At 38.5% G+C, this 18089-nt stretch overlaps 1 protein-coding gene and 1 long non-coding RNA gene across 14 annotated transcripts in view; one reads left to right on the top strand and one right to left on the bottom strand.

The window, feature by feature from the left end:
• Positions 1-5611, top strand: part of LOC137772326 (uncharacterized) — a 45203-nt gene extending 39592 nt beyond the window's left edge. The window contains exons 3-4 of the long non-coding RNA XR_011075464.1: positions 3246-3370; positions 5027-5611. This is a non-coding gene — a long non-coding RNA (uncharacterized lncRNA). The remainder of the gene's footprint in view (positions 1-3245; positions 3371-5026) is intronic.
• Positions 1-18089, bottom strand: part of PEAK1 (pseudopodium enriched atypical kinase 1) — a 301070-nt gene that overhangs the window by 27013 nt on the left and 255968 nt on the right. For 11 of the 13 annotated variants that reach the window (XM_068556116.1, XM_068556121.1, XM_068556108.1 and 8 more), the window contains one exon: positions 11839-12032. The exons of 1 other annotated variant lie outside the window; for it this stretch is intronic. In XM_068556116.1, the coding sequence (XP_068412217.1) occupies positions 11839-12032 (194 nt within the window). Of the gene's footprint in view, positions 1-11806; positions 12033-18089 lie in introns of those variants that run through there. One more of the 13 variants, XM_068556169.1, reaches the window with a different exon arrangement.

Below are 18089 nucleotides of genomic sequence, written 5' to 3'. Positions count from 1 at the left end.
GTGTAAGACTTGTACATGGAAAACTACCAAACACTGATGAAGGACATTAAAGATCTAAATAAATGAAAAGACATCTTACGTTCATGGAGTAGACTTAATATATTCAGACGGAAATATTCCCCAAATTGATCTAAAAATTTAATGTAATCCCCATCAAAATCCCAGCTGGCTTTCTTGCAGAAATTGACAGGATGATCCTAAAATTCATATGGAAACACAAAGGATCAAGAGTAGGCCTCCCTGCCCAAATCTTGAAACAGAGAACAGTCGAAGAACCCACGTTTCCCGACTTCAAAACTTACTTCACAACGACAGTAATCAAGACTGCGGGGTACTGGCATAAGAATAGAAATACAGATGAATGGAATAGAATTGAGAGTCCAGAAATAAACTCATATTTATGGTCAACTGATTTTCAACAAGGATGCCAAGACAATTCAATGGGGAAAGAGAAGTCTTTTCAACAAATGGTGCTGGGACAACTTGGTATCCACCTGCAAAAGAATGAAGTTGAACCCCTGCGTCATAGTATACACAAAAACTAACTCAAAATGTATGAAAGATCAAAATGTTAAGAGCTAAATCTATAAAACTCCTGGAAGAAAACATAGGAATAAATTTTTTCGACCTTGGTTACTTAAATATAACACCTAAAGCAACAAAAGAAAAAAATAAATAAATTGGAATTCATAAAAATGAAAAACTTTTGTGCTTCAAAGGTTAACTTCAAGAAAGTGAAAAGACAGCCCTTAGAATGGGAGAGAATAAGTGTAAATTATATATCTGATAAGAGACTTGTATCTAGAATTTATAAATAACTCTTACAATGAAAATATAAATAACCCATTAAAAGTGGGTAAAGGATTTGCATAGACATTTCTCCAAAGAAGATATACAAATGGCCAACAAGCACATGTAAAGATGCTCAGCATTTCTCACTAGGTAAAAGCAAACTAAAACCACGAGACATCACTTCACATCCACAGAGCTGGCTTTAATTAAATCGATGAGCAAGTATTAGTAAAGATATGGAGAAATTCAAACCCTCATACATTGCTAGTGGGAGTCTAAAATGGTGCCACCACCTTGGAAAACAGTTTGGTAGTTACTTAAAAAATAAAACACAGAGTTACCACATGACCCAGCATTTCTAATCCTAGGGATATAACCGAGAGAAATGAAAACATATGTTCACACAAAAACTTGTACTCAAATGTTCACAGCAACACTTGAGTAGAAGTACAAGATAAGAGCCCAAAAGTGTCAACAACTCAAACGTCCATCAACTGATGATGAATGGATAAACAAAACATAGCATAGCCACACAACGGAATATTATTCAGCCATAAAAAGAAATGAAGTACTGATATGTGCTACAACCTGTATGAACCTTGGAAACGTTATGCTAAGTGAGAGAAGCCAGTAATAAAAAAACCACATATCATATGATTCCACTTACATGAAATGTCTAGAAATACACAAATTCATAGAGACAGACAGTAGATTAGTGGTTGCCATGGCTCGGGGGAAGGGAGAATGGAAACAGAGAGTGATTGTTAATGCGTTTCTGTTTGGGGTGATGAAAATGTTCTGGAATTAGATACTGGTAGTGGTTGTAAAATTCTGTTAATATACTAAAACTCATTGAATTGCGCAGTCAAAAAGGGTGAATTTTATGGTACATAAATTATATCTAAATAAAGCAAATCAACAATCCATTTTTAGAAACCACCATAAATTCAGTTTTCAGTCATATCTTCCCATTTTTCTGTGCTCTTAACAATACGAAGGCTGTAGGGGCTTGGCATTTACTGAACTCTTTCTGTGATGGTGAGGCCTCCCTCCCAGTGCTGCCCCAGCCCTACTTTGCCTCAGCTAATGTGAGAAGTCAGAAGCACAGTTTATTTACAAGATGACAGAAATACGCTTTGTAACAAATCTTCATTTTCCATTTGCTGACCCAGACAGTGGAAAAGGTTAGAAGTAGTGAACTGCATCAGCACCTTATCTTCCTGTCCTGACTACTGTGGCAGTGTCCTGTTACCACTGTCTCCAGTTTTGCCTTCCTCACCACACTAGCCATTAGAGACTTTATTCAAACACCAAAGCTGATTGTGGCACTCCTCTACTTCAAAAATTCTGTCCTTGAGAATTTGGACTTGATCCCGAGGATGGAGTTTTCTTTGCTTCAGCACAGAAAGCAAGGCTTTTATGACCTTGCCCTTGTTGTTCTGTTTCTCTCATAGCATTTCCCCTTGTGTCATAAGTTGGGGCTACCAAACTGCTTGTGGTTTCTCCAGCACTCTTGGCTACTTCATGTTGTGTCTGTGCTCATGTTGACCCTCTTCCAGGAATGATTTCCCTCTCCTCTCATCTTTAAACATTCTGCCTCTGAGGAATGTTTCTTACTCCACTTCACGAAACTGACCTCTCCTTCCTTGGGACCACAGATACATTCCGTGAACATTTCTCTCTAAGCACTTAGAGTGCTTGACTTGTGTCCCTGTCTGAATTCCCCATGGGTTTGTTCATTGAGAAGAGAGACCTGTCTCATTTGTACACCCAGGACAAAGCAAAGAGTCTGGCTGAGGGGGAAATGGAAGGAAGAAAGGAATTAATGAACAAAAAAACTAGAAACGTGAACCTATTCTCACTCCTTCCAATGTGGACCTTAGGAGAATCTTTACGGGATGGTCATTTTCCTTCCATTTTTCTAAATCAGAACAAACAAAAACAATCATGGACACAGAAGGAATGGAGGATTCCAAAAGTGCTTTTCTTTTCTTTTAAATGACCTCAGAACTGACAGGTGAGACAAGGTCTATCATCATCAGCAGCTCTTTAGTGCTTATCAGAGGACGTAGAAGAGGGCTGATCATGCCACTTTCCACCACCTTCAGAATAAAGTCCAAACTCCTCAGGAAGTTGGTCAAGGCTGTCAGCCTTATCTACCACTATTTCTCATCAACCCTCCCACAAGAATCACTCAATTCCTGTTCTTTTAATATGCTCTATGTTTTTATTTTTACATCTCTGCCTTAGTAAAGGTGTTCCGTCCTAAGCCCAGCTCAAATAACCCTTTCTCTACTGAAGCCCTCCCTCCTCTCTAATCCCCACCTCCAAACTGGGAGCCATCCCTTCTTCCTCTGTGTTCTCTTACCACTTTTCACTCTATGATAGCATTTTTAGCCTTTTATAATGTGTGTATGTATTTTTTCTTTTTTTTTTTTTTAACATTTCCTCAGAACTTCTGGCACGGTGTGAGACACGCAGCAAGTGTGCAGGAAACAGCTGCCAGACTGAAGGACAGAGTGTCAGCAGAGTTGGTCATCATTCCAAAATGAAAATGGACAGCCAAGGCAGCAAGGAGGTAAAGATAATTGATAGTGGTTCTTCTCCCTAAACAGTGGGATATGATCTCCTGGGAGCTAAGATTTCCACATGGGAATAAGAAATGTTTGCGTTCCAAATGAAACCATGAACATTCTACAGCCCATGCAAGTAGGTCAAGCCATTCGCCCAAGTCTAAAAGCGAGCGTCCTGTGTTTTTTAATTTTCTTCTTCTGAGAAGGACAAGTTCTCCTAACTGAATTCCAATCATCTGGGTCAATGTTTTAAAAGCTTGGTATCTTAGCTGTTTTTATTTTAAACTTTTAATCCTGTACATTCTTCTCAAGCCTCCGGGACCAGACACTAAGCTCAGCTTTCAGCAAGCCTGATATAACATCACATACTCTACATTTTTGTGGCATGCCAGCTCTCTAAACAGAAAGAAAAATAGATTGTGTTCTAAACCTTGCCTTGCTATAGACTAAAAAGTTCTTCTGGACAAATATATTTGACTAAACCACACTCAATCCTTACTTTCCTTTCTTTTTGAGTTTCTAAACTCTATCTTTATACTTTCTCTTCACTTAAAAATGTCTTCAGACTGACAAATAAGGCCTTATATCACATTCTGAAAAGCAAATGATGAAAGATGGATTAAAAGGGAATAATTTAATGACACTATTTCAAAGAAGCAAAAAGGTGTTTAAAACTCCTCAGGAAGGAAGATTATTGATACAGGCTCTAAAAACTTACACAATTGGTATAATAAATAGAAAGGAAATAAGAAAAATATTCTCTCTAAAGATCAACATTTTAAAGATGATTATATAGTAAAAAACTCAAAATAATAATTACATCACTATAGACATCTACTGGAAGGCACTATCATTTGAAGACACACTCAGGACAAATCACAGCAAATGTTTGCTTAAGACCTGACAATCACTACAATCTTAGGGTGCTAGGGATTAAAGGCACTTAAGGATAACCCATTTAGACAGAAGCAGTATGTTAATGAGTACAATTAGCTCTTTATTCCAGTAAGACAGGAATGTCATGGTCTCCTGGTCAGTCTCCCTGCCTCCAGCCATTCTGTAGGTAGTTTCCAGAATGATCTTTAAAAAATCCTGATCATGTCCCTCTATCCAAAATTCTTCAGTGGCTCTCCATTTCCTATAGGTAAAGGATACACTCATTGTGATACATACATACCATTTATGATCTGGCCTTGCTTTTCCACTCGGTCCCATTTTGCCAACTCTGCCTCCTTCACTCTGCACTTAAGCTACCTTTAACTGAACATTCATTTTTCTATCAAGCTTCAGGCCTTTGTACATACTCTTCCCTCTACCTGGAATGTTCTCCCTTGCTTGTCAATCTGGCAAACAACTACTCTTCTTTCAAGCTTGAAAACTTAGTGACCCTCTCCTAGACTCCTCCAGGCAGGGGCTTTTACTGAACCTTTAAATACCTGCATCACAGCAACTATCACATGAGCTCCTAAGAGTCCAGCCCCCATGGCTGTCTTTCCCAAAGAGCAGAAGTCCTTGAAGATAGCACTAGTATTCCCAGTGCCTAGCCTGGTTCCCAGGAGATAGCTGGCACTCAACAAGCGAAAGTGTTAAAGCCAAAATAAATGGAATATATTTTTCTATTTAAATTGTAATTTCAATATTCATCCTTAATCTTTTCCCAGGGCTCATGACAAGTAACACAGATGAGAACGGGAAGGGAGAGGACAACAGAAGAGATGATCATCACCAAACTGGGAAAGATGCACTGGAGTTTATAAATATAGATGCCACACAGCACACTGTGCACCAGCCTTGTCAAATAAGTAGGCCTCTCCTTGGCTGCCCCCAGCACTCACTGTATCATCCCCTGGCAGTGGGCATCAGCAACTTAGGAGGAAGGGTCCTAATCTATCTGGGCATTATTACTGTACTAGGTCCCACCACAGTTAAATGTAAGCACCAACTGGCAAACCACAGGGGACATCAACTTCATGCCAAATGATAAAACGAAGCTTTAAGACCACTTCAGGCTCAGGCTTAGCCTCAAATAAAGAGATACACGGACCACTTTAAGGAATGTCAGTGGTGTAGCAGCTGACAGACTCAATTTTTAAAGATCTCATTAATGAGAACCTCTCCAAGAACAGAGGTTATTTATTTGGGGGTAAGTTATCTATGTAATTTGAATATTGCGCTCTGCCAACCAATTCCAGTACATGGGAAACTATTTTTAAATGTGAATGCAGCTAACTTAAAAGATGGGAACACAGTCTATAGTTTCTTTTTAAATAGAGATAATTGCATTTTTAGGAAGTACAGCAAATTCACAAACAAATGTTCAGAGCTATCACTCTCACTTTTTTTTTTTGAAACATCCAGATAATCTAAAAATGTGCAATGCTTTCATCTTTGGTTCAAATAGTTAACTTTGCATTGTGTGGCATAATGTCTGGCCCATAGAATTGTTATTCCTCAATAATTACTTGCTGAGTAAATGAATGAATGGTAATATAATCTTCAGAATGATTTTTTTCAAAGCTGCCATTTATGATGACATTACTCCATAATTACAACCATCAAGGCTGGCAATGTAATGACGTTCCTTTAAGTTCATCTATTCTTTAAAATTTAACACTGATGGTCAATACATTGCCAAAGGAAGTTCTGGAGATAGAAGACTTTCAGGTGTTTTCTTTCAGCGTTTGAACGGTGCAGCCTTAAGGAGATGCTCTAGGTAAGCAAGATGAGAAATGTGGACAGTTTCACGTGGAAAGGAAACTGAGGTACGGCTTACGCAAGTCCGTAATTAGGAAACCCCTGATTAAGTCTCATTTTAGAAAAAAAAGCCAGCTGATTAATGGAACACCCAAACTAGGATTTGAAATTTTCCTGTATGAACTTTCCTCAGGAGAGCTCAGTTTCCCTAACCTGAAACTTACCTAGGCAAATGCTAAGTCATTTTTGGCACATTCATCCAAACATGTTCTCAGCACCTTCTGTGTGTTTTAGGTAACGTGCTAGGTTGTAGGCTCAAAGAAAGAGGAACAAGCCAAAATTCTGTCCAGTAAAGGGAGACTAGATAGATCTTTCTAAAAAGTAACGTCTAGAGTACTCGGTTAAAAAGTGAGTGAAGGAGAGCTAAAGTCACCAACTAATTTCCAACAGAGTAGAAGTCATTACAAGATCCTGATTTCAGCAGGCTGATAAAGTAGTCAGGTGTGCCACATAAAAATCTAGCGATATTTCTTCTAGACATTTTGAGACAGACATAAGAAACATGGGGAAATGTTGAAGGTCTGATTAAAAAAACTTTCTATCACTTCTTTAGGAAATCATTTTGGTGGCAGATACCCTGCTAATAAATTCAGCTTCGGGTGTTTTAAAGTGTTATAGATCAGAGTTTGTTCAGTGATCACGTTCACCATCACCCAGAGGAAAACCATTACTCTGTAAGGCGCAACCTTCCTAAGCAGTTGTCAAGCGCATAAAAACCAATAATGATTTTTGTGCCCACAGAAGACAATGCAAATCCCCCAAATAACCAATTCTTTAAAGCAGTGCTGTCCAACAGAACCTTCTGTGATGTATCTGCATGTTGAATACAGCAGCTCTTAGGCACATGTGGCTATTGAGCACTTGAAGGGTTGCTAGTGAGACTGAAGAACTGAATTTTTATTTACATTTTAATGAATTTAAATTTAAATAGCCAGATGTGGCTAGTGGCTACCATACTGTATACTGTAGCTCTAAAATCTACAACTAATTCAGTTATAAACAAAATAAAGTTTGCTTTATAAGTTAAAGACAAGAAAAAAGGCAGCTGAATTAACCCTGGAGAGGGATCTCTAAGGTGAAAAACAAATGGATGGTTCGCATCAGTCGGTAGCTTTTTGTGGGAATGGTTGAATCACAACAGCTCTCGTTATACCATAGCAGAGAAAGGAAGCTGTCTCAAAGGTAGAGGTCTAACGGGAGATTCTGATGTACGGTAATCAAGGCCTATTCCAATCCAGTTTTGTTTTGTTTTTTTTTTTTGACTTATTAGTTTTCAGAACTATCTAAGAAATGTGGGAACTACAAAACAAATGCAAACCATGTCCCTGTGTTTCGCTATAACTAGCAGACTTTGGGGGACTGGGTCTGTCGCAGTACTTCGCTGTTATTTGTTATCTCTCCTCTGGTCTCTGTTGGCCACCTTGGTGTCCTGTCTCCTCTATCATGTTTCACGCTCTCAGTCATCAGTTGTACAGGCAGCCCACAACTTTTTGGACCTGGATTTTGTTGCTCTGCTTATTCAACATTTCTAATAAACATTTAAAATTATTTCTGCATTATGCTACATTTTCTGGCTAGCACATCAAACATATTGAAAAAAGAAAGCAACAGTATATTTTGGCGTAGAAATAAAGGAACTTCACAATTATTAAGCACTTCTATGTATCAAGTACTTCTTTTGCCATCAGCCCTACAAAGCAGATGCTACTATTCCCTCATGTCAGATGAGGAAACTGAAGCTCAGAGATGGTAAATAACTGACCCACAATCATGTAGGTGGGCAGTGATACAGCTGTCATATAAACCTAAAGCTGTCTGATCCCCCAAACCTACGTTTTTTTTTTCCTACTATATAACACCGCTTCCTGAGCCCACTTCACAATGCAATTTTCAGAAATAAATTCCACAGCAAAAATTATGGTAACCCTTAACTTCCCTCCTTCAGTTTCTTCCATCAGTCCATCCGTCCTCTGACTCGTTTTTTTTAAAAAAGAAGAAGAAATATGGAAAGAAAATGAAAAAGAAATATGTAACATGTGTTTGTGGAATGGTTCTAGAATATTTAAAAGGATCTGAAGCTATTATATTAAGAGGTTTTGTTTCCTTTTGGTCTTAAAACACACAATTTTTTTTTTTTAAAGCTACCAGGGCATTAAATTATAAGAAATTACTCCAAGGGATAGTTTAAAACTTCATGCAAATGAGTTATTGAAAATATTTAAAAAGGTAAGTTCCAAATGTCACCTGAAATACTTGTTCCATTAGGAAAAATAACAACAACAAAACAAAAAATTAAAACAAACAAAAAAAACACCTATCAGCTTGTAGAACTGATGGAGCCAGCCCTATCTATTACTCAGTTATTATTTTACCCACATAGTAAAACCTTTCCAAAGACGCAACTAACTATGTATCATATCCTATGGAGTCAAGTTATCACCACTTAAGCACTTAAGGAAAGTCAGGCAACATTTTATGAGTATCACATACTTTTAAAAGTAAAGCAATAGGTAGAAAGAAAGCTATTTTTCTGATGGGGCATCTGTAACTTGGTATTTTTGTACTCTAAGAAATCATAATCTTTTTAAAAAAAAAGTCTTAACTTTTGTGTCTCAAAGTAGATGACTTAAAAAGAAAGGGGAGACAGCTGCAGCCCTTCAGTATCTTCTAAGAATTTAGTGGTTGCAATCATTATAGTCTAGTAATATAGACAAACTGGGTTCCAATCTTGGTTCAGTTCTTACAGGTTCTGTGACTCTGGGCACGGCACTCTGATGTACTTTCCTCATCTGAAAAATGGGGATAATAATTCCGAAGGTTGTTGTGAGGATTAAATGAGTTAATATATGTAAGGCACTTGGCATATTCATGAAAGCAATGCTCTATTTTTTTCTAACAATCTACATTAACTGAGACGATAATACGATAAAATAGTTAACTTTAACTGATGTGGGCAAATGGATATTTTTAAAGAAAAGATGCCATAAGATAACATACAATCAGTAAAAATTTTTATATATTTTACTGAGGATGTCATGAAAGAAATTTCAGTGCAGTAAGAATGTCTGAAATATAATTCCTGATATATTTGCTGAGGACATATAGTAAATAGAAAATAAAAAAATAAAAATTTCATCTCATAATATGTCTCATAAAATGTAAAAGCATGGAAAAAGTTCAATAAACCACTTGACTATAAAGTCTATTCCAACTGGAAAATGGTATCCAAGATGGTTGCTTGGGTAAACTGCAAGAGTTTACTCTCCCCTACCCACAAATCACAGAAGGCTTCAGGAACTTAGAATGGAAGTCTTCTCCTTATGGAATGTATTTTCAACTGCATGTGGGTTGTTATGATTGAGTTTCCCAAAAGGACATAGTAGAGCATTTCTCCAATAGTTTTACCTAACCTTTTGGTCTTCTTAAGGATGCCCTTATTTCCAAGTACACTAGCTGATCTTAGAATGATTTATCCTTACAATAACCTGATAGAGGAAAAAGACAAAGAAAGGAGGTGAGACACTAGGTAGAAGAATGCTTTGATATTATATGCCACTGGTTTCCAGACAGATGTGAGAATTGGTCAGTGGTCCATAAGAATCTTACTAGCGCTACGCATGTGGCAGTCCAGCTCATGCTACTCATCTCTCTCTTGACTTCATGGGAGACGAGCACTAAGAAATCCTTGTCCAGCCCCAAGCTTTGCTTTTCAGAAGGAAACTCAGTGACACTCAAGGGAGAGAGAGATCAGAAGTCACTGGGCAGTCAAGGAAGAAGAGTGAAGATGATTTCAAAATTGAATGATCTTTGTATTGATAAGTACATTCGAGATAATTTAGTTCAACCCTCTGTGTAGTGCAGGATTCGCCTTCACAGCATCTCTGAGAGATGATCCCTCAGGCTCTGCCTAAACACCTCCAATAACTGGGATCTTCCCTCCTCAAATCTGCTAGCTCCAAGCCAGAAATCTGGGATATATTATAAATTCTTTACATCATTCATATCCAATTAACCACTGAGGTATTTTACCTGTCAAATCTCTCTTAAATCTATTCACTGTTCCCCTTCCCCACTATCTTAGTTGAGGCCTTTCTTTCTCATCCCTTTATGTGGTTCTGCAATAGTATCCAACTACCAGATTTCCTGCTACCAAATAATTTGCCTCTAATTCATCCTCACATGGCAGCCTGCAGTGGACATTCTAAAACACAAATCTTTCTTTAGATTTTCTTTTTTTTTGATGTGGACCATATCGAACTTATTACGATACTGCTTCTGTTTTATGTTTTGGTTTTTTAGCCGCGAGGCATGTGGGATCTTAGCTCCCTGACCGGGATCGAACCCACACCCCCTGCATTGGAAGGTGAAGTCTTTTTTTTTTTTTAAATAAACTTATTTATTTATTTATGGCTGCATTGGGTCTTGGTTGCTGCTCGCGGGCTTTCTCTAGTTGCAGTGAGTGGGGGCTACTCTTAGTTGCGGTGCGTGGGCTTCTCATTGAGGTGGCTTCTCTTGTTGAGGAGCACAGGCTCTAGGCATGTGGGTTTTGGTAGTTGTGGCTCGTGGGCTCTAGAGCGCAGGCTCAGTAGTTGTGGCGCACCGGGTTAGTTGTTCTGCGGCATGTGGGATCTTCCCGGACCAGGGCTTGAACCCATGTCCCCTGCATTGGCAGGCGGATTCTTAACCACTGTGCCACCAGGGAGGTCCTGGAAGGCGAAGTCTTAACCACTGGACTGCCAGGGAAGTCCCTAAAACACAAATCTAATCATGTCATTCCTCTGCTTAAAACCCTTTACCCTTTAGTGGTTCACTACCACAAACAGCAAAAAAAATCTAAGGTTTTAGCCTGAAATGCATGATCTTGTCTAACTCTCCAGGGCACACCTCAGCAACACTAAACGGTTGTGTTATTCACACGTACCAAGCCGTTTCGCATCGCCATACTTTTTGCTCATGTGTTGCCTGTTCTTTGCTCATGTTGTTACTCTTCTTTCCCTCTGTCAACCAGCTAAATAAGTTCAGAAATTATCTCCAGGAAGGCATCTTTCTTTCTTTTTTAAAAAATTTTTATTTTATTTAACTAATCAATTTTTTGTGTGTGTGGCTGCATCATGCAGCATGCGGGATCTTAGTTCCCTGACCAGGGATTGAACCCACGCCCCCTGCAGTGGCAGCGCAGTCTTAACCACTGGACTGCCAGGGAAGTCCCCTGGAAGGCATCTTTTGACACCCTTCCCTGTATAATATAAAAATATTCTGTGTGGGGAATTCCCTGGCAGTCCGTTGGTTGGGACTCTGCGCTTTCACTGCTGCGGGCCCAGGTTCAATCCCTGGTTGGGGAACTAGGATCCCGCTAGCTGCATGGCACGGCCAAAAAAACAAAACAAAAAAATTCCGTGTGAATCCTCTATCACTGCACTCATCATATTATACTGAAATCATTAACTAGTTCATCTCTTTCCCTCCAGGTGAGTCTCTCAAGGCAGGGACTATGTCAGAATCCTAGCACATGGCACAGGACTCATGGTAACAGGTGTTTAATATATGCCTAGTACATATTAAATACAGGACTTTTTCTGATGTGAGTTAAAATTTATAACTCCAATTTCCAACTTTTGCCCCATGGAACAATAAAAACCATCTTTCCAGGGAAATAAGCATTAGGCTGGTACATAAAAAGACAAACTTTAAATACTCTTTACGTGACATTTGCACTTACCTAAGTTGCTGTATGTCGCACTACAGGGATTCGGGTCCATAGGACCTGAAATGTCTCCCTTTTCCTCTTCCCTTTCCAGTTCAGGCAGCGGCAATGCCGGTGTGACTGAAGTACAGCCCCCACCATCCTGCTTCACAACAACAGTGCTTGGATCCCGAGGAGAAAAATCCTCTGTCACTTCATGGGTCACGTGACTGAAACAAATCAGACCACCATCACACTGGCATTCAAAGGTTTTTGCTAAAATTTAGATTTATGGAAGGCACATATTGTCATAAATGTAAATAACTGGCCCTATAGTCACAGCAATGGGTCATAAACCCCAACATACTTGTCTGAATATAAGGCAGTCTTTCATGCAGGCAGATACTTCTCTCATATATATATTGGGATACTTGATACATACTTGATTCATACATATTGAGAATTCAGTTTGGTAGAGGAGCTATAGTAGGCTCAGAGGGAAGTTTGAGAATAACAGGTAAGGAGAGGAACTTTTTTTTTAGGTAGTAGGGGTAGAGGGAACCGAATGCTTAACTAGTTAAAGACTAATACACTAAAGTATTTAAGAAAGTATTTAGCATATTTACTATATTTACCATACTATAGTACAGTCATCCCTTGGTATCTGAAGGGGGCCGGTTCTAGGACCACCCACAGGATACCAAAATCCACAGATGCTCAAGTCCCTTACATAAAATGGCTGTAGTATTTGCATATAACGTACACACATCCTCCCATATACTTTAAATCATCTCTAGATTACTTATAATACCCAATACAATGTAAATGCTATGTAAATAGCTGTAAATACAATGTGAATGCTATGTAAGCAGTTGCCGGTGCACTGCAAATTCAATTTTTGCTTTTTGGAACTTTCTGGAATTTTTTTTCCCCTAATATTTTCAATCCATGGTTGGTTGAATCCACAGATGTGGAACTCGCAAATAAAAAGGGTGAACTGTGCTATAATACTATAATAAATATGAAATACTTTACAGTATTTACTTTATTTAGTATATAGTATTTACTACACACTAAAGTATTTATGACACTATTTAGTAAAGGATCAGGAGTAAAGTTGAGATTTATAAAAGGAAGTAAAGCAATTATTTTAGGTAAACTGAGGCCTGGAAGCCTCGTTGCTAGGAGCACAGTGAAGCATCAACCTTTGCCTGTATGCATGCAGCAGGCAAGGCAAATGGAAAAGAAAGTTCTGACCTCTAGTTAATCTCATCTATTAAAATGAATCTGAAGCATCCCATTGGCCACATACCAGAGGACGGTCATCCGTGATGCTTTGTGTTTCCCGATCTTGTTTCACTGCTGCCTGCTCATTTGCTTATAGCTATCTCTTCCAGTCTTCCCCACATCCCACCCTGCCTGAACTTCCAATTCTGTTGCTATAAAGCACAAGGGGGTGGAATGATTATTAAATGTTGGTGGAGAAAACCAGCCTAGTTAGAAAATCTCACTGGGCTGGTTCAATGAAACAAATTCAAAATCAGGCACCTTTAATGGTTTCTGGGCCTACTAAAAGTATTCCTAGGCTGTCACACACTCACCAGCTAGCTTTTCTTCCTGTTTTTTTTTTTGTTTTTTGTTTTAATGGGCAAAGAGAAAGAACGAAAGGAAACATCTTATATACTGTTACATGTTATTTCTGGATTTTCAAATGGCAGTGAGTCATGGTGACATTTACAAGTTTCTTTAAAAGAGGTACTTTGTTTGATCATGTGTCATCAGAACATATATCACCTGTGGATTTGAGGGAGTAGATCTGAAGGAGGAGTACTTTCTTATCAATTTTTCATTATGGAAATCATGCATGTGCCGGAACAGAAAAATAAGCCTTGAAGTCTGCTGGATATACAACTTCAAAAATATTCTTTCAAAGCTGGCAGAGACAGAGGTCTCTCTATACTGAGAGTAAGCAATGAGTGGGAGGTACCATTATGGAATCTGGCTCTTGGGGATAGGGTGAGGTGGGAAGGGATCAGTTCACTAGCAGTCAACAGGGTGGTTTATGTAAAGGAGGCTTCACATGGTAAAGCATGCTGCCTCTTCTTAATGGGCTGCCTTAGGTTATCAACCCAAAACAAAGCTAGTTTCTCATAATATGGAACATCATAAATTCAAGGTAACAAGGGGGCTCTACTTCCACGCGTTAGTGAAGAAAAGCAAAGTGACACTTCTGAGACACTCTCAGATGCCACTTAGTGTCACTGAGAAGTTATCAACATGCTTCAGGAGAGGGAAAATGACCTTTGCTGGGCAAAAGTTAGTATAAGCCATTTTAAATTTCAAAGCAATAAATATAAAGTGATTAAAAAACATCATCCCCCTTTGACAGGAAAAACATTAAACCTCCAGACGCTCTCTTCTTATTCTCGAGTCAAGTTGAGAGGTTTCTAAAAAGGTGTTTTTAGGCTCCTAATCTCTGCAGCCTTGCTCTTGCCTGTTCTCTTACTTCTCCCAATTTCATCGTTATTACTAAAAGGAAGCTCTCTTTTCCATTTGTCAAAAACGATTGGTGAAGGCGGGTTCAGAAACCATGACTCCACCCTCACTTGTCTGTTTTCCTCCCAGGGAATGGGCTATTTATATTAAGCCTATTGTAAAAACTACAAGAAAGAGTTGCTGCTATTAACCAGTGAGGAATTCCCTGGGCCTGTTCCCACATACATGAAACATAGCTCTGTACTCTTAAGGGGTTCTCAAAACAAAATACGGATGCTAAAGAGCAAGAAATATTAAAGACTCACCCACTGTACTCACTCATACAATTCCCCATTAAAGGAAATTCTACAGGGCCTTCTTCAGTCTGTTAATCATGTTCTGAAGCTCTGATGAACCATAGCTCCCACTGAGTTCTGGAGGACTACAAGTTGGGCGAGATATAAGAGGCTCGAATTCTGCACCTTAATATAACCCACTGCACCTTGACCTTTACCTGAGGGGTTTGGTCTGGGAAATGAGCCAAATTACCTTTGGGAAACTAAGCAAAGTGAAAGCTAGTTTTATTAACTCTTTGAGGACCAGGGCAGCACAACCTGTATTCTCTACAAAGGTCAGTTTTCACAAGCACATTTTAAATAAGTGCACTGGTATATTAAATCACCAGTTAAAACAACTGTCATCTATAAAGAACTATGCAAAAGAGTTGATGAAAGTTAAATCACATGGATTTGCAAATGGATACTAAGATGTTTAACCTGCATTTACAGTGACAGCAGTGTCTAAAAGGAAGAATTTTAAAAAATGCATCAACGATATGTCATGTCTTGATGCTGGAGGGAAGAAAAGCTCTTTGTATGATTAAAATGGTAAAAGAGAGGGGAAAGGAAGAGGTTTTGAGAGTTCAAGCTTAGATGTGGTAACATGCTGTGACTAAAAAATGAAAAAGAATCAATCAAGAACAGCATCAGAGAAGGTGATTCAGTCACTACGTATAAACAGACAAATTGTCCAGGAAGAAAAAAGGAAGTAAAATCCTATAATTAATTTATCTTAGGCATATTAATTTTATAAGGGAATATAATTTTTGACCATTGACTTTTTAATGTTTCATATTTAGATATAAAATCAGAAAACCCTCCCAAATAGTAATATGACACTTTCCAAATACAGGCTTTATCTCCTAACAAAGTGGTTCACCACTGACTTTTCATTGGGAAATGTTTGATGTAATGGAGGAAACACCAAAACAGGAATCAGAGAACCCAGATTCTGTTTCCCTATTACTTTGATCTTCTGTACAAACTAGATGAAAACATCAGGAGGGAGATAATGGAGAAAATGAAAAGTTCCCCCATTTTGTCCATGAGATAGATGGTTAAAAAAAAAATTATTTAAAATGAAATCACAAGAAATCTACTAGGATTTCTAATACAATATATCTTAGCACATCTTGAAGTAGCAAATAATGATGAAGGTTAACGATTTTTTTCAGGATAAGTACAAGTTGATATTCATTATTATAAAACAGAACTGTTAACTGATACATGGCCCACAGAGAGGAAGTTATGGCTTTTCTATTCCTGCTATTTAAATTCATGTTGAAACAATCCCTAGTTCTGTAATGCAATGTAGGATATCTGTAATAACTACGGCATTGACATCTAGGTCCTTGATCATCAGGCTGGGTCAAACCCTGACATTGCCTGCTCTTTTCCTGGACCTTCAGCATTTGTTCTGCTTTTAGAATGGGAGATAACACACATTTCTTTTTACCTCAAACTCTTTGACCAACTTTTCATTAATGACCAGTTTTTAATTGAGATTTGGTAATGTCTGACCTGACACAAAAAAATTACGTCGCAATCTCCACAAAGACACATCTTATTTTCTGAACATGGAGGATGAACTTACGGTATTCAAAGGAAATGGTAACATTGTTACAGATTTGTCTGTAATACAAATGAATCCCTTGGTAAGTTTATATCTCAACAGTCTGCAATATTCATACATAATTCAAAGCCGCAGAAGCAATCTCCTGCGGGAAGCTCACTTGGCTTACCCAGGTGGTAGGATTAATCATTACACCATCAAATGAAATAATCATTTTTTTTTTTTCCCCTGGCATATTCATTCAAGACAGATTTTGGTAGAAATTCTGTTAATGTCTGAATATACTTTTTTAAAAGGCAAATCAAATGCCACATTAGAAAGGATTAAAGGCCTTTATGTATCCAAGTATTTCCACGATTTCAGTTCAACTTTTTCTTCAAATTCAACCACCTTCATTCAGCTTCAGAAGGGACAGTAAATGAAATCAGGCTTCTATAGAGACCATCTGCCTCTTGGGGCAAATGGTATCCTAAATTCCCATTTGCCAGCTCTCTTCAGCAGCTGCATCTGTCTTTAGTTGTCCAAGTCAGCCAATAAGCAAATGCGTGATTTTTAAAACCTCCTTTTACCCCTAAAGATCAGATCAAAGCAATCAGAAACAGCATTTCATGGTTTTATTACTGGTTTCCAAAGCTGCTTATTTCTAGAGTTGCTGGGGATGATGAACCTTTGCAGAAATGGGATGTGAATCAACACGAGGAGGAAAGATCAAAGTTATCGAATCCCACACTGTTTATCTACTAAAAGGGGGAAAAACTCCATTTCCTTCTGTCTCTCTACCTCTAGGACCTCCCACCAATATGACATTTCTTAATCCTATCTTAGTTTCCAGGTCATCTACTTGATTTCGCTACACTTTCCAATTACTGGCATTCTCAGGTAGAAAAGTGTTGTTGTGTCCATTGATCACTATCTTAGTGTCTCCAATTTTCCACTAAGCCTTCTGTAGTCTTTAACTGAAAACTTCAAACTTCTTATCCTGGACTGAGATTAACCTTTAACTGAGATCTGATGAGTTCTTGCTAATACGTCTAACACAGTCTGGTCAGACAAAGGTAGCTCTTCCTGGTGTGAATGAAGTGGCTAGGTCTTGGGATGGGGAAGACTGGCAGCCATGTGCAAGGTCTTGAATAGACTCTAATTTCCAGATACTGCACAGTTTCAATTTTTTTTCTTTAACAAATGTGTTTTTTTTCTTTAACAAATTTTTTCTTTAGCAAATTAAAAGTGTCTTCAAGGCACTAGACTGCAAGACAGCAAAGTAGATAAAAACACAGGCCACTGTAAATCACTGTCACCTTCACAATACTAAGAAAAATTACAGTTTTAAAATCCTATGAAATAAAAATTCAGAATGGCATCTGTACAAATTAACAGAAAAGATAAATTAATCTTGGAAAAGAGCAAAAAAATAGGGCTGCTTTTCTCAATAACAGAGGTGTGGAAGGGGATTCTCAGCATCACCATTTGGCCTTAGCTCACTTCTAAAGAATGGGGTCAGATATTGATGTTTATTTCCTGGAAAGGCAAGGTATGAGAAGAAAATATCAACACGCCTCTCTAACAGGACTAACCTAAGGACGATATGGAACAGTCATTTTTGGGTCCTGGACATTTCCCGCATGCCCAGAAGCTCTGGAGAAGTGAGTCACTGCACCTTTCCCCGATGTCCTCTTATCTCCCTCAACTGCCCGTTTGCCCTTTGAGTCGGGGAAGCGAGATGATTATGTATGCTAAACTCTCCAGAACATGGCAGGCTCGCTGAAGGAATGGATATAGGGAGGGAACAGGAACCAACACTGCTCAGAACCTATTCCTACTCTACACTGCACAAGCTGCACACTATTCTGTTTAACTCACAAAAACACCTCAAGAGGTAAAGGCGATTATTCTCACTTTAC

Source organism: Eschrichtius robustus, chromosome 1 (assembly GCF_028021215.1).
Source record: "Eschrichtius robustus isolate mEscRob2 chromosome 1, mEscRob2.pri, whole genome shotgun sequence".
Lineage (NCBI taxonomy): Eukaryota > Metazoa > Chordata > Mammalia > Artiodactyla > Eschrichtiidae > Eschrichtius > Eschrichtius robustus.
Note: the sequence above shows the minus strand (reverse complement) of the source record. Positions and strands in the feature narration are given on the sequence as shown.